This window comes from Gorilla gorilla, chromosome 10 (assembly GCF_029281585.2).
Source record: "Gorilla gorilla gorilla isolate KB3781 chromosome 10, NHGRI_mGorGor1-v2.1_pri, whole genome shotgun sequence".
NCBI classification, from domain to species: domain Eukaryota; kingdom Metazoa; phylum Chordata; class Mammalia; order Primates; family Hominidae; genus Gorilla; species Gorilla gorilla.
Genome location: NC_073234.2, coordinates 77,424,241 through 77,442,404, shown reverse-complemented (window position 1 = coordinate 77,442,404; position 18,164 = coordinate 77,424,241). Strand labels below are relative to the sequence as shown.

The 18,164-nt window shown below is 33.6% G+C and overlaps 1 protein-coding gene across 6 annotated transcripts in view; it reads right to left on the bottom strand.

Annotated features, from left to right (window-relative positions):
• SOX5 (SRY-box transcription factor 5) overlaps window positions 1-18,164 on the bottom strand; it is a 1,026,842-nt gene that overhangs the window by 310,400 nt on the left and 698,278 nt on the right. For all 6 annotated transcript variants that reach the window (XM_031000926.3, XM_063694118.1, XM_063694117.1 and 3 more), the window contains one exon: window positions 367-577. In XM_031000926.3, the coding sequence (XP_030856786.1) occupies window positions 367-577 (211 nt within the window). The remainder of the gene's footprint in view (window positions 1-366; window positions 578-18,164) is intronic.

Here is an 18,164-nt window from a genome sequence, read left to right as displayed (position 1 = left end):
ATGTAGTGAAATTCTACATTAATCCTCAAGGGAAAAAAAAATGGAGAGAAACAAACTAGACTGCAGATATTTGACAAGTAGGTGACTATTCCCGGCTCTGCTGCCACATTCTATTCTTGAATCTTTTTCACTCAACTAATTTACTCATATGTGAAAATAACATCACAACATAAATTAATGATTTAAAAAATTGAGATAGGGCTAAGTGTTTCTGAAAATAATATACCAACCGTATTCATAGCAATAGGTTTCCATCTTGCCCAATTTAACTTTAAGAGTATAAATCAAAAAACAAATCAAGAAGTTAAAATCAAAGTATTAAAATCAGGACACAGCACCAACTTTGTTTTCTTTTCCAGCCTTTACCTTCCGGCTCGTTTTTGATGAGCTCTTCCATTTTCCTCTGCTTCAAGGTGTCAACAACATCAGCTAAACTGCCCTTGCGCCGTTCAGGAGTTCCCAGGGCTGTACTAGACAAGGACTCGCCACTCTGTCGCCCACCTTCTTCTGCCTTCTGAGGTGAGGTAGATGAGTTGTGTGGGGCAAATGAAGACATAACTTTATTGCCATCAACTTCCTGAAATAGAAAGCAAAAGGACAAATAATTGTTTACCTGAAAGAGAAAGCAAAAGGACAAATAATTGTTTATCTGAAAGAGAAAGCAAAAGGACAAATAATTGTTTAAAATTCAGTAACTTTAAAAAATTGGTTACATGGCTTATTCAGCTGAAAGATTAAAAAGTGAAATGTCACTCTGCAAGAGGCAAAGAAACCAAGAAATTTCAAAAAAGAATAAATTAAGTTTTCATGGTAGTACTAGAGTAAGTCAAAGATCTATTCAAAGGAGAAACCAAAATACGGAGATTCTCTCCTTTAAACTGAGTATAAATGACAATATAGTCTTATACGAAGCCTATATTATTAGATTTGTTTATTTTCCTGCTTTTGTTTGAGAGCCTCAGATTTTCTTATGGGTATTACATGTAGTGATCATTTGTGTTAAACTTCCTGACTTTGTAATATTTAAACAAATATCATTACACACAATTTATGTTCATTTTCAGTAGCTGCCTCTTCTTGATAATACTCTAATAAACTTTTAGTTTTTCCACCTCCCTCTCCTTCTTTTAAGAAAGCATCCATCACACAGGTTATTTGACATCAGACAAGAATATTCCAAGTTCAATTCTGCCTATGATGAAGACATTTTCAACTTCATTTGTTATATGAAGCACAGTTTGTCAATACTCTTTGCTATTTTGTATTTTAATCCTCATTTGCCCTAAAAAATAAGGTTTGTTGCAGTTTTTGCTTCTTCATAGTCATGTGGGTATGTGAATAAAAATAATTTATTGTATGGTTCTAAAATGTAAATATCTTTTTATAGTCTATTGTCATTTTCTCACATATTCTAGCACAAATCTGATAATTTGTATAATATTTGGGGAATATTTTGTGTAAAACATATTAAGGTGATTTTTTAGAAATTATCAGGAGGAGTGATAATGAAATGATAAAGAAAAATTAATTTTCCTACTTAAAGATTTTCCTTGTATAGTCTCTTACTTCCATAATCCTTTACCTCTCACAAAACAGACATCTTAAACATAAAGCTGTATCCTAAGATCTTTGAGTCTCACACTAAAAATACTTCTTAATTCTACAACATTAAAAGTTCGCATTAAAATATATTTGAATGTGTGCCTATTTAATATTCAGGATATTAGATTATACCTGTTTGCACATTTCTTCTCTACCTATTTGAGACACAGTAATACAATCTGTTGACTTTCAAAAAGTAACAAATCACACTGATTGATACTCAATATTTTTAAGGTTAATGCAATATTTTTGACTAGCTTAAAAACATGCTAACATACCTGGTTTAAAAACCATCAGTGTAATTTTGAAAAATAGATTAAAAATAGATATGTCAACACAAACATAATCTGTTAATATGATTTTTTTTGTTGTTAAGATATTAGTGAGTACAGGGACAACAGGCTATGTTACAAACATCAGTTTGTTGCATGTGGCTGAGGCATGTGGGGAAGGCAAAAAAAATGTGCACAACAGAATCTTCCAAATTATAATTCTAAACCTCAAATGGCTTTCATTTCTCACAAACATTACAGAATATGCCTCTGACTAGCACTATGCCTTGAGTGAATATTTTATGGACAAAGTAGCTTATAACATACTTGGATTCAGAAATCAATGTACAAAATGTAACAATTACAAACTCCCGCACGTTAAGTGAAGGTACACTTCTGGAATTATTAAAACCTACATAAATATACAAACACATAAACACACACACACACACAGCCCTAAAAAGAGCAATCACAAATTCATTCAGTAAATTAATAGGAATGTTTTTATGAATGGTCCATAACACACATTAGCTTAGTTTCATGTGCAAACAGAATATTGCGAAACCTCTGTACTAATTTTCCACAGAAGATCTTCCTTCTCATTTCTTTCCAGGACCAAAAGCAGAAACATCCCAACGTTAGCTACACTTTGAACGTTTCTGTCTGTACTCTGCTTTCACATTACATGATGACGAACTTTAGAAACAATAATTGGGCAGCTGACCTTTAATTGCCATAATTGAAAATTACAATGAAATCAAGTCTATTAAAATATCAAAAATATCAAAAAATATCCAGATAAGGTATCCCATTTTGCATATCTCTAACTTTCTACACCTTTCAAAGAGAAAAAGAAATGTTTTAAAGTTTAGTATATTTCACAAGTATTCTAAACTCAGTTGCTGCAGCAGTATAAAAATAAATTAGTTAAACATTATTGCTATTTCACACAGGAATATTTATCTTACCACTATTTCACCTGCCTCATTACATTTCAGCCTCTGGCACTGTTAATCTCCTTAACAGTTTTATGTAGTTAACAGCTGTTTCAGTGTGGGACACTGTTGTTCATTTGCATGGTGAATAGCTTGTTAAGGAGTGCTAGCACAGTCTTCAGTCAAGGAAATCCTATCTTTTTCAGAGTTCCTTCCCTGGGATTGCATTTGTCATACATGAAGTAATGATTCCATGTGTCACTTCACTTTGCTGGCAGGTGAAATCAAGAGAACCAGCTAACATACGCATAAGTGGTCCAGACCAGCAATATCTATTTAATCAAGTTTTGTGAATTCTAAGGGCATACCAGTACTTTGCAAACAAGTTCCCCAAACTGTGATATACGACCTCTAAATTCTAATCATAAAAGAGGTTTCTAAACTTTCAGAATAAAGTTGATAATCTTTCTTTGTTATTTTTGAACAAGTTTTGCTTAACCTTACCCCTTTTGTTATCTTTGCAACCAATACAAAAAGGGTCTGCCTAACATAGCTGTCCTCATTAAAATATCTTTTTAAAACTGAATTCTTGTTAATTCATTTTAAAGACAGAATATTGCTATGCACACGTCGAAAGAAATATTATTTCAACCTTAATATTTAAACTCTATATGATGTGCTAATTAAGAAGAATTAACTCATTTTATAAAAGAAGAGATTATATGAAATAACCAGATACATGTGTTTCTTTTATTATTCAAGTGACATTTCATCCTTGACTTCTGGCCTTAAGAAACATGTTATTATGCTTACTTATTGGCCTTATAAACTGAAATTAAGTTCATACTTAGAAACATTACATTAATATTCAATCTATCAGACAGTAATTGATAAGAATGATAGCAAATATTTATTGAATACTTTGTATTAGGCACTGCGTAAAGTGCTTTACATGTATTAACTCAATCTTCATGGCAAGCCTGATTATAATTTCCATTTCATAGCTGGATAAACTGAGGCAGAGAGACTGAAGCACAGTATATGCTCAAGGTCACATGACTACCAAAAAGTAGAGTCAAAAATCAGCCCCAACCTATTGGGCTCCAGAGCCCTCATTCTTAACCATAGTGCTATTATACCTCTTTCATCTATGTCTGTATCTACCAGTGTTAAGGGTGAACAAGACACTTGTCTTTTTAATAAGTATGAAAATAAGAGGTTTCCACTGCAATACATTCAAGTCCTAAAGAAAACAAATGAGATATATGCGTTTAAATTAATTAAATCAACCACATTCCAGACTTATAAAGCTCTGTCCATCCAAATATCTACTGGTTCATGTCATATTTTTTAAAATAAATTTTAATGTTTAAAGAATTATTTAAACCAAATATATAGATTTATATTTCTACATGACTAATCAGAGTAATGGTACTCAGTAGTCTATGTTTTTATAACTATCTTTATAAAATTTGTGAGCATCTCCAGCATCCTTTCCAGTAAAATTAAGTTTTCAATTTAGAAAAAAGCTAGTACAGAAGATCTGGACTATCATCAATTAGATTCTCATGAATGCATGTTCAGTAATTTGAGTATTGCATAGAGGTAGCATAAGATGAACTACAGATACACAGAGAAGGTACTTTGGTGCTCAATAAGTTTTGACATAGTCATGTTCCTCTTCCAGCAATGGGATGTGATTTATAAAATATCACCAGGATGGCTGGGCATGGTGGCTCACTCCTGTAATCCCAGCCCTTTGGGAGACCAAGGTGGGTGGATCACAAGGTCAAGAGATCGAGACTGTCCTGGCCAAAATGGTGAAACCCCGTCTCTACTATAAATACAAAAATTAGCTGGGCGTGGTGGTGCGCACCTGTAATCCCGGCTACTCTGGAGGCTGAGGCAGGAGAATCACTTGAACTCACACGGCGGAGATTGCAGAGAGCCAAGATTGCGCCACTGCACTCCGGCCTGGTGACAGAGCAAGACTCTGTCTACAAAAAAATAAATAAATAAATAAAAAATTAATAAAAAATTTAAAAAAATCACCAGGACAAGGTAAAACAAAACTTCACAAAATATCTTGAAAGCTATAATATTTGGCTATTCCTTAAATTCCATCAAAAGAGGAAAAAAATATACCTTATAACAAATGTTGAAACTAAATTTCACTACTTGTAATCTCTTCTGCCAAATTAGGAGGTACCAAATTGAATTTAGTTATAGAAAAAATATAATTATTGTCTAAAGAGCTCTTTCAATTATTTCTCAGGTTATCTTGATTAAAATAATTTTTCATAAAATGTCTGCATGAAACCCTAAACCACACTTACTCCTTTGGGACTACCGATGCCTTGAAGATAGCTATAAATGCTATTTTAAACACATATGCACATACATAAACACACAGACACACACTCATACAATTGCATGCACAATTTCATATAGTTTTACAGAGTTAATTTTATATGTTCATAGTTCCAGTTATGAACCTCTTCTAGGAAATTCGCTATGAACTCTTATGAACCATGGATTCCAGGTTAAGGAATGTATACCTGACCTAAATATATACCTTCCTAGAAAAATAATATAGGCTCATCAATATAGACAATTAGGTTATTTTAAAAAACCAGTTGCTTGCAAAAGAAAAAAATAAAACCTTATCAAGATAAACGTTTATCCCTTATCAAGATAAAAGTTTATTTAAGGTATATATGTTAATATCTTAAAATTTTACTGCTCTAAAGACAAGCATTTAGAAAGAGATACATATTTTAGTTATTCTTTAAAGAGAAATAAATAGGGCAATCATTGTTTTCTTATTCAGCAATCATCTTGTGATAATATGCACAGAAATCTGAAATACAAGACAGCATTGCTAACTTCTACAAATGAATTTTGCAATTTTGACAGCAAGTTTTATCAGCTCAATTTTCCAATATTAATGTTCCTAAAAATGAGATGTAAATATAAAAGAGATACATTGAGGCAAAACCAAGTTTAAAAAACTCAATAGAAAACACTAAGAAATTTTCTTTCGTTAAGATTATCAAATTAAATACTCTGGGAACAAGATATTGTCAGTTCCCAATACCCACAGAATACAAGTCAGCACTTACAGACAGACCTCTGAAGAGTGTTTGTTATAGTAATGATTATGGATCAAGTCATCTAATTTAAAGCCTTTCCTTAACTTTTGTCTGAAAAATAGCTAATTGTACTTAGGTCCAGTAGATCAAAAAATGAAAAATAACAGAGGTACTTTTGTTTGGGCTATTTCAGTAGTTCACTGAGAGAGAGAGCTTATCACAACTGGTCATCCTTCTATATTTGAAAAAGCCACTGATAATACCTTTGTAAAACTGAAAGATCAGCACTTACAACATCAGGGATCCTTAGTGGCTAAACAACTATAGGGTACACTACTTAAGATTATATATTTTAGATGAGTGGGCCTGGAATCTATCTTGGGATAGGGTCAGAAAGCAACATATATGCATTTTTTAAAGTTCTCTAAAGAAGTGTGATGATCAGCAGCTAGGTGGTATGTAGTGGCCTAATCTAGACCACTTACAAGCAAGTTAAGAGCCAAGTTAGTTTTTAAGGAATGCTTATATTATATATATTCAATATTTTTATATGATTGAAATTCTCTGAAAATTAGTATTCTGAATCCTTAGAAACATTTATTCATCACAATATTAAAAATGGATAGAAATTCTAAAATACTTAAATAGGCATCTGCAACCTTTTTTCTCTATGATCTACGGAAAGCTCTAATTTCTTGAACTAATGAGTTCTAATTTTTTCTAACTTTTAAAGAACTTTGGAAAAACCTTACAAATTAATTTGTGTCTTTAATGCAGACATAGCACACTCTCGGGGCAGACTGAATATTCTAGACAGTAACAGTCCTCATCAAGTTCAGGTAAAAAGATTATCATTTTATAAAAACGGCCCCATTATACTTCAAAAATATAATCCAGCCCGTATTTCAAACATTTCTTATGTATTTTGGGACAGTGCAAACAGAAGTGAGAACTCTTTAATGTTTTTTTTCAAAGCCTAAAAATATAGACTCTTTTAAAGATTGCTATTCAACAGGATGGAAATTCAGCAGAAGTCTAACTTGGTTTGCATTTCTTTGCCAAGCATTGAGATGAAATGTTAGTTTAGGCTTATATTTAATTACTAATTAGGAAACTAAATAAATATTTAAAAGTGTGTTCTTTAAAAAATGCATTCAAATGGTACTAAACAGCAATAAAGAATGCTAGCATAGTGACAGGTGATTTTTACAAACATGATTCGCAAACGGTGGTCCTCAAAATAATGTCATTGGCATCACCGGGGAACACTTTAAACATTTTTCTCAGGCCTCACCCCAGACTTCCTGAATCAGATGTTCAGGAGGTGGAGCCCAACCAAATCTGAGTTAACAAGCCTTCCATGTGAGACTACAGTTTGAGAACTACTGTCATAGAAAAAACTGTTAAGAGCTAAGGAGAGAAAAAGAGGCAGAGAAGGAAAGGGGGGAATGATTAAAGTCTGCAGTGGGGAAGAAAGACATCATTAAAGTAATGGGACAAGAATTTGAGAAGAGTGAGAAAAGGTAATATATTCCAGGGAGGAAAAGAAGGATAGTGGGGATGGAGAAGAGTCAGCACACATGCAAAAAAATTATATATATATATATATATACATGTATATATACACACACATATTGTAAAAGAATGACTTTGAATTTTTTAATAGTCATTTTGGCATTTGTTGAAACACACTTATGTTTCCTGATGTCCTACTAACTATATAGATTGGGAAATCTCAGATTTATGTCAAAATTGAATTGTGAAAATAGATTGTTTTTAGAAATGCACCAACATTTAGTTTAAATTTATTAATAATTAGATCTCATTTACAATATGAAAATATTATATTTTGTTTTATAAATCACTATCAGATTTACCATCTAATTTAATTATGGTGAATGAAACTGCAAGTTAAGGGCAAATTTTCTGATTATCAATAAGAGATGCTAAAAATAGGAGAAACAGTTTTAAAAATATCTTTATTTTCACGTAGATGCTGCATGGGCAAAAGTGTCTAACGTGTTTTTCTTTTTTTTTTTTACCCCAAATCCTCCTTCAGAGTATTTGAAAATATTCCTTCAGAATCACATTTGCTAATAATCTCAGAAATGCTACATTCAAGAATAAAATGTATGTTTTCACGTGCTCTCAAAACCTCTTAATAGGCAAAAGTGGCATTTAGAAAATTGCTAATACATTAACTAATAGAACCTGTAAAAACAAAGAACATTTTGTGCTGTGACAGCCTCATTATCTTCCTGCGGATGATATGTGCTCCGTGTCTTAGTTACGTTTAAACATCTAGCAAATACACTTTAAGACATTTGATGATCTCTTCCCTGAGTGAGCAAAGACCAACCATAAGATGTGTCTAAACAAGTTAGACTACAAATCAAAACATTTCCTTTTAACATTTGTAATAAATTTAACATTTATTGTAACTAGCCACTGATTAGATATAATTTTTCTGTCATTCTCCTAAATCTCTAGAACCTTTTTATTGTCGTTTTTAGTAAACTTGACTAAATATCTATTCACTCTATGTGTCTGAAGGAAGAAATAAGATATAAGGAATTTCTCAAATTTTCATCTGTATTCTGTACCAAAATTTTTAATAGAGTTGCTTAAGTATAGAAAATTGAGGAAATGACTTACTTTTATCCCACATAGCAATAAATGTAGTTTTTGAATACACAGCATTCACTCAGTAAAGAAGCTAAATGTTTGCTAGCACTGCTTATAACTGGAAGCTGACTATGTATTCACTAATAAATAAAATAGATTGTGGTCCTCCCATGCAGTAAAATATAATGGCAGCAAAGCAGTATAAAGCAGTTGTTAAGAAACTGGAGGCAGAAGTCAGGATATTTGGGTCAAGGACAGGCTCTGTTATTTATAATCTGTATTATACAGTTATATTATACAGTTATATATAATTGTATAATCTAGGGCAATTGTCTAAACTCTCTAAGCCTGTTTCCTCATCTAGAAAATGGGATAAGTGAAAATTAATTCGTATGTATATGATTTATCTCCAAAATTTAACACTAATGAAAATAAACTTTTTAAAAAGGAAATATTATTTCATTCACTCTATTTTCTCTTTCATTTATATAATAAAATGTTTTGAACACTAACTTGCAGGGCAGCATAAAGATGGGTTAAGCACAGAGAATTTGAAGCCAAATAGCTTTGGTTCAAATCCTGGTTCCATCATTCACCAGTTGTGTGACCTTGGACAAGTCACACACATACAAGTCAGTCCTTGTATGCCTCAATTTTCTCATCTGCAAAATGGGGATAATATTAGCATCTAATACCTCACTGGGTTGCTAGAGGATTATAAGTTAAAATATAATGAGTTATATAAGCTGGGGTATTACATAAGTTAATAATATGTGTTATGAGCTATAAAATTCATAAAATGGCAACAAATATTACAAGAGCTATATAAGTGTTTGTTAAAATAAGTGTGCTTTCAGGCATATTAGCCTATAAAGATGAATAAAACACAGAATATACAAAAACAAATAAAGAAAAAAATAGACCCTTTACCAGAAAAGCAAAGAAAAAACATATTAGGAGGAGAAAAGCCCTTTCTTTCACCCACCCTGCCAAATATAGCATATGCCTATACAAGCAGTTTTTATAGTTTTTTCTGCTAAAATCAAACTGTATCCAGGGAAAGATTTTTTTAATAATTTAAAATTTATTTAATGTGGCCCATTTTTAAAGATAACCTAATACAAACTTTTCTTTTGTTTTTAACAGAATAAAAGGTATTCCACAAAATGCCATACAGCATTAGTAGGCTTTTACCTCTGCTGCATATTCAATTTTCAAATTTCACAGTTTCATGGTTCTCTACAAAGTGATAACTCAGGGAAACAATCAAAGAAAAGATGTTCAGTTACTACTCATTACGAAATAAAACTATTAAAAGTGAAAGTTTGAAAAAAATGAAGAGTAATGGATTGTTTGTGATAAATACATGACACCAATTACTTTTTATGTCATGTTTCAATTTTTCTCTTTCTTTTTCTGAGATGTGCACATCAAGCTTTTTCTTTCTTTGTGAGGACATCAGCACCACTAGACTGTCTGGCAAATAAATCCTTATTTTCTTACAGGAAAAATATGAAACGACAATAGTAATACGAGGAAGGATACTATCAAGTACAAATTCTCCATTTTTGCTATTTCTCTCTGCTATGCTCCAGCAGCACCTTGAAACACATTCTTCAGGGAATTTCTCTGAGAATTATAAAAGAAAAAGTCTATAAAACATATGCCTTCTCACTGTATCAGGCTAATTTCATAGCCTAAAATCAGTCCGCTCTGTTACGCCACCACACTAGTCTTCCCTTTAAAAAAGAGCTAAAGACCTCTTTTTCTATACTAATTAAGACTGTCAATAGAGAACTATGTTTAGGGCAAAAGAAGCTTTTTGTGAAAGAAACCTTTAACATGAACTGGCATTAGGCAGTGAGTTGAGAAATAAGAAGCACAAGTTTCAGTTCTCAGTCTAAAAGTAATGGTAAGGTATTAAACAGTCCACAGACTCTTACAAAATTTCCCAACTAGCCAAATTACTTATTCACACTATAAAGCAGAATTTCCTGAACCCACTTTAGTGGGCCCATAAGGACCATCCCACAGCACACACAATCACTGAGATAGTCATTCGTAATGTAAAATATTAGGTTCTCTGCAAAGATTATATTCATGTAGTTTACATGAGCAATGCTATACACAGATTTTGTCAGTCTTAGAGTTTTAAAGGACATAAAAAGCACCTTTACATTATTAGGCATTTTCTTGATGAGATACACAAAATCTGTTTATTCACTAATGTTTCAGTCAAAATATAGCTACCAGTTTTGGAGTTCTTAAAGGCACTGTTGCAAATGTTCTATGGACTTTTAACAAATAATTCTCAGAGAAATTCCCTGAAAAATGTTATTGCTATTTAACATATGATGAAATTAAAGTTCTAAAAGTAGTTTACCCAAAATAATAGTAGGAAATGGTAAACTGGAGAATTAAACCTAAGATTCAATTCTAAACTCCTTGCTGTGGTCATCATTAAGCTTCCTCAACTGATTCAGGTGCTGCAAGATATGCCAAAGGTATAAGAAAATAAAGCTGGTTTTCTCTCTCTTCAAAGAGTTTAAAATTACATTTGAGAGGCACTGAAATGCACCTGAAATAATTAGTAATCATAACAACTATAATAAGTACTAATTTTTAGAGTAGCAAATTATACATGCAAAAGAAGTTTAGAGAAGAGAGAATGCTGGAAATCAAAGAAAAATGGAAAACTTCTTATCATAGTACTAATCACACTCTTTTAGGATTGTTCATTTAATTTTCTTTCTATACCATGAAGACAGGGAGCATGTCTGATTATTCACACACACACTATGCCTTGTTATTAATGTTCCATAAATTCATATTGAGTTAATTATTAATTTATTAAATCTTCATGTATAGAGAGTCATTTAGTTTAAGCCTAGAAGAAATAAGTGAAGACAAAAAGATACAGAGCATTCCCAGAGGCACCACCCAGGAAATTTTACAGTGCATATACACACACACTACAGTGAAGGAAGTGGCTTAACCAAAAGAAATGAAGAATAATAAATAGAAGACTAACATAGGAGAGTCATTTCATGAAGGGTCATGAAAGTCAAGTAGGGTAGTTTACATTTGACGTAGCAGGCAATGGAGAACTATTGTTGATCTACAGTGAGTGATTCTATTAAAGTAGCTTGTTAGGAAGATTAGTCTAGCAGTGGTATGTAGAATTAATTGGGTAGAGGAGAAAGTAAAGATCTCCACTGAATAGGAAACTGTTACCATGACACATATGTGACAATAAAAGGCCTTCCACTAGATTGTAGCAGTGGGAGTTGAAAAGAACCATCAAATCTATCTGTCATCTGTGATTATCAACTGTTTTGGAAAATAGGTTACACTCAGAAAGGAGCTTTTCCAAACCTTATATATTCAGATTATTTTTGTTCACATTCCAGAGTACATTGCCCTTCCCTCTTCATCCATAGCCTAGTGATAGTTACTTCTATAGGGAAAATGACAGGAATGTGTAAGGCATATGGAAAAAGGCTAATAGCCACTTTTAGATGGTTAGATACTCTATACAAATGTGTGATAATCGATGACAGTGTACTTAGGGAGTTTTTTCTTTCTTTTTTTTTTTTTGAGGTGGAGTCTTGCTCTGTAGCCCAGGCTGGAGTGCAGTGGCACAATCTTGGCTCACTGCAACCTCCCCCTCCCAGGTTCAAGCAATTCTCCTGCCTCAGCCTCCTGAGTAGGTGGGATTACAGGTGCCTGCCACCACGCTTGGCTAATTTTTTGTATTTTTAGTAGAGACCGGGTTTCACCATATTGGCCAGGCTGGTCTTGAACTCCTGACCTCAGGTGATCTGCCTGCCTCGGCCTCCCAAGGTGCTGGGATTACAGGCATGAGCCACCATGCCCGGCCAAGAGTTTTTTTTATTTGTAATTTAATATGCCTGTGTGTGTGTGTGTGTATATGCAAGGCAGGTACATATATGTGCACTTTGTTGTTTGTTTGTTTGTTTTTTTACAATGTATGTTACTTTCCTATGAGAAGTGCTAAAAAATAATAACAATAAATCACTAATTAAACTTAAGAGCCTCTGCACAGCAAAAGAAACTATCAACACAGTAAAAAGACAACCTACAGAATGGGAGAAAATATTTGCAAACTATGCATCTGACAAATGTCTAATATCCAGCATCTATAAGGAACTAAAATTAACAAGAGAGAAACAAACAGCCCTATTTAAAAGTGGGCAAGGGACATGAACAAACACTTCTCAAAAGAAGACGTACATGCACCCAACAAGCATATGAAAAAAAGCTCAATATTATTGATCACTAGAGAAATTCAAATAAAAACCACAGCGAGATACCATCTCACACCAGTCAGAATGGCTATTATTAAAAAGTCAGAAAGTAACAACAGGTGCTGGTGAGGTTGCAGAGAAGAGGGAACCCTTATACACTGTTGGTGGGAGTGTAAATTAGTTCAACCATTGTGGTAAGTAGTATGGTGACTCCTCAAAGAACTAAAGCCAGAACTACCATTTGACTCAGCAATCCTATTACTGAGTATATACCCAGAGGAATATAAGGCATTCTACAGAAACCTGCATGTGAATGTTCATTGCAGCACTGTTCACTGTTGCAGGAAGTCAGGGATCCTGAACGGAGGGACCAGCTGAAGCCATGGCAGAAGAACATAAACTGTGAAGATTTCATGGACATTTATTAGTTCCCCAATTTAATACTTTTATAATTTCTTATGCCTGTCTTTACTGCAATCTCTGAACATAAATTATGAAGATTTCATGGACATTTATCACTTCCCTAATCAATACTCTTATAATTTCCTATGCCTGTCTTTAATCTCTTAATCCCATCATCTTCATTAGCTGAGGATGTATGTCACTTCAGGACCCTGTGATGATTGCGTTAACTATACAAATTGTAAAACATGTGTGTTTGAACAATATGAAATCAGGGCACCCTGAAAAAGAACAGAATAACAGCGATTTTCAGGGAACAAGGAAAGATAACCATAAGGTCTGGCTGCCTGCGGGGTCGGGCAGAATACAGCCATATTTTTCATCTCACAGAGAGCCTATAGATGGACATATGAGTAGGAGAACTATCACTGAATTCTTTTTCCAGCAAGGAATATTAATAATTGATAACCCTGGGGAAGGAATGCATTCCCAGGGGTAGGCCTACAGACGACCGCTCTGGGAGTGTTTGTCTTATGCAGTTGAGATAAGGGATGAAATACTCTCTGGTCTCCTGCAGTGCCCTTCAGGCTTACTAGGATTGGGAAATTCCAGCCTGGTGAATTCTAGTCAGACCAGTTATCTGCTCTGGAACCCTGTTTCCTGTTAAGATGTTTATCAGGACAACGCTTGCCCAGCGGGACATGGACCCTCATCAGTAATTCTAATTTCACCCTTGCCTTGTGATCCTGCTCTGCCCCTCTGCCTTGTGATCTTTTATTGCCCTCTGAAGCATGTGATCCCTGTGACCTACTCTGTATTCATACACCCCTCCCCTTTTGAAATCCCTAATAAAAACTTGCTGGTTTTGTGGCTCAGGTGGGCATCACGGAACCTGCTGATATGTGATGTCACCCCTGGAGGCCGAGCTGTAATATGTCTCCCTTTATACTCTTTCTCTTTATTTCTCAGACCGGCCGACACTTAGGGAAAATAGAAAAGAGCCTACATTGAAATATTGGGGACTGGTTCCCCCAATAGTTCACAATAGAAAAGACATGGAATTAACCTAAATGCCCATAAATGACTGGATAAAGAAAATGTGGCACAAATAAACCACAGAATACTATGCAGCCATAAAAAAGAATGAGATCATGTCTTTTGAGGGAATATGAATGAAACTGGAGGCTATCATTCTTAGCAAACTAAAGCAGAAACAGAAAACCAAATTCTGCATGTTCTCACTTATAAGTGGAAGCTAAATGATAAGAACTTATGAACACAAAGAAAGAAACAACAGACACTGAGGTCTTCTTGGGGGGAAATGGTGGGAGGAGGGAGAGGAGCAGAAAAGATAACTATTGGGAACTGCGCTTAATACCTGGGTGATGCAATAATATGTACAACAAACATCCATGACATGTGTTTATCTGTGTAACAAACCTTCACATGTACCCCCAAACCTAAAATAAATTTAAAAAAAAAGAATGCTAAAAATATGTTCCCAATCCTAGAGACAATTTGAAAGAAGCAATGATAAGATTAAGCAACTCGAAAATAATAAGAAAAAAAAGAGTCAAAGATAAACATGGTTTTTGCTTGGGAAGTTGAAACAATGATTATGGTATTGACAAAAACAGATTTGTTAGCAAACAGAGATAATGTTTTAAATAGAATTGGTATGTCTAGTAAATTTCAATAAGTCCACCCAACTAAATTAGTTTATAACTTGAGCATTAGTCCTGGTTTCTGACCCCAGGACTTTAAGAGATGCCATATAATCTCCCTCAGGAAATTCAATTGTTTGAGATCTTTAAATTTGTATATGGAACATCTAAAGGTAGATGTGCCTACAAAAGGCAGGTGAAAAAATAAAGGCTGTAAAATAATGACTTATGAAGCATTTATTTCCAGTGAATGATTAAATGCACTTCAGGTCATAAGCTCTTCAAGAGTATCCACAGGGAGAAGAGCAAATGACCAAGCCCTCTTCACCTATGCCTAAAAATGGCAGTTATAAGAGAGTAACACCTTCTCCTTCACTGACTTGGGTCTGCCCTGTACATTTTTGAAAGTTTATCGTTAATCTAGTTATTTATAACTAGATTTTGAAAAACAAAGTATATTTTGTAAAAAAAAAAAAAAAAAAACCCTGCCAACATAGAAATAATAATGAGCACCTACAGAATATGCCAAACAGAGAGAGAAATAGGAAAATGAGAAGGGTCTAGAACAACAAAGTAAGAATCAAAGATTTTAGTTACTCCAGGAAGACTAAAGCGTGACAAAAAGATATCATTGTAAAACTAAGGGATAAAATGAGAAACGGAAGCAACTTTCCCTTAGTGACAATGAATGGGCTCTCAGAACGCTGAGTTCTTGGTGCTGTGTGTCCTGCCTCTAAAATCCCTGCCACATAAATGTTAGAATAAAGGGGGAAAATGAAATGTGTCAATATAAAAAAAAGTTTTTCAGAATCCTACTGCTGTTTATTGCTTTACTGAGTTGTGACTACAGGTGACAGTATTTTCATTCCCATTAAGAAATTACTTTGTCATGGAAACTTGGTGAAGTTATATATTGGTGAATATAAAAATAAAATTGCATTTAAGTTATACTAAATCCTATGAAGTATAAAGAGGAGATAAATAATTTTGAATTTTGGACAGATGTTTCCACTTCTACAATTCTACTGGAATTCCTGTTTTCTGAATATCTTTGGATATTTCTGCTATCCCAAAGTGCTCTGGCTTGGTGCTCAATAACCCTTAAAAATGCCGATTGATAATAAAACTATTTACTCTTTATATTCCCAGATTCAAGAGAATACAAGCTCTATTTATGTTATAAAGCTACATTGTTTGACTAATGGAGCTCAATTTAAAGAGTCATTTTCTTTAAGTCTCAAACTTACTAAGACTGAGTCTCAAGATGGGAAACAACCAGGTACTGCTATGCCTACCAGCTTTGAGGTGATTCACATTTAGAGGCTCCTTACAAAAGTCCTTTGCTATCTATTCATTATACTTAGCAACATCAAACGGGAAAAATAATTAAAAAGCTCCTATTGAACACCTAGAGACCTTGAACATAGACAGGGGGTAAACACAAAGACAGAATATTTGGTTACAAGAGTCACACTTCATCTTTTTAATTAATTATACATTTTTGGGTTTTCTATTATTTCCCTTCTATTCCCTTGGTTCTAACAGAAGTATACACTTACATGTATATATTTCATTAAGAGGAAATGAAAGGGTTGTCTTTAGTTAAGATGTTTCCATTCACAGAGACTACACATTTAAAAAATAAATTGCCTGAATAAATTCAATTATCTAGAGAAGCAAAGGGAATCACATGCAAATGACATAATATGAAGAGGCCATTCCAACAGCTTCATGTTTATTTTTATTGTTTCAGTCAGTGGAAGGGAAAAGCTGTCAAAAATGTAACATCTCTTCCTTTTTAAAGGCCCCATGTCTCTGGTACTGAAAATTGCATGAGCAATAATATTGAGAGAAGAAATTTGTCTACTATTGAAAATAGGAGCAGGTTCAGATTCTCTCCAACTTACCGCCAGCACACAAGTGGGCCACCATACTCCTTGGTTGTATTTTGCCTACAGAAAGCAAAGACTACTTAATCTGCAAGTAGTCCAGATGAATCTGGCCAACGAAGACTGGCTTTAAAAAACAGTGTATCTTAAAAGCAACTAATAAATCCACTTATGTTAAATTTGCCTAAAACATGACTGTTCTGTCTCTGACATCAGCATTGTAAGTAGTAGGTGCCATATATGACTTTATCAGAAGGGACTCTAGCCTTGTACATTCCAATGAATAATAATTTACGTTTTGCCTTATTCTTTCAATCTGACAAAAAATAAATGAAGATTTAGGCTGACTTTGTAATAGGTTCTTACTGAAAATCTCTGGCTTTTTACACTGAATTTACGTGCTACCTGAGTTCTCTTGAAGCGTGAATGTACCAAGTAAATGTGGCATATGTTTGTATTTTCTTGCCAATTTCAAATTCATTCATTCAAATCACTCACTGTAGGCCAAATTCTTATCCAATTCCACAGAGCCACCGATTTTCCTAGAAGTGAATAACAGCTTTGTGCAAGGAAACAGGGATGTCAATAGCAGGTCTGTTGGAAGAACTATGCAACTAGTAGACAGGATAAGAATTTGACCACAGGGTTTCTTGAGTGTGGTAGAATAGAGTTTGAAATGATCTAAATGATGAAGCTTTCAACACTTTCACTTGGGGGTCAATCCCAAACCCTGACAATTTGAATACTGCGAATTTTTCATTTTCTACTCAGTATATGTCTTTCTTTTTACTTTTTCCATGGCAATATTGTATACTACTTTGACTGTAACATGGGTTAGCTAATTCTTTCCATCTATATATGTGTATTACAATGCTCTTTATCATGATTAACCTCAGATTGCATTCAGAACCTAAGAATATATTCTGGAAAAAAAATTACTAAATTTATTAATGTGACAATCACTATATGATATTTTAGAACGCTATTTCTTTGATTCTTTCTAACAGACCTATGAGGTAGGAAATATGATCAATGCTTTTACACACAGAGAAAATGAGTTTAAGCCATGGCTTCAAGTTAAATAACAAACAATTTCAATCCACATCTCTGATTCCTTTGAATGTGCTTTTAACTATTGTGTCATATGGCTTCTCATCAGAATAAAATACTTAATTGTTTTAATTTTACTAACCTTACTCAATTTTCTCTTTAAAGTTTGTTTTATCCCTATATATGTCATCTCTCAATACCATATGATGTTTCTGATACTCTAGTTTGGTTTCCTAAGGTACTTAACATCTTCAACTTTCTATACTACTTATAATTGGCTACATCTTACATTTCAATTTTCTTAACTTGTACTTCCAAATGAAAATTGAGCTATTTTGTCAACTCCTAAATAACATTTTAAACAC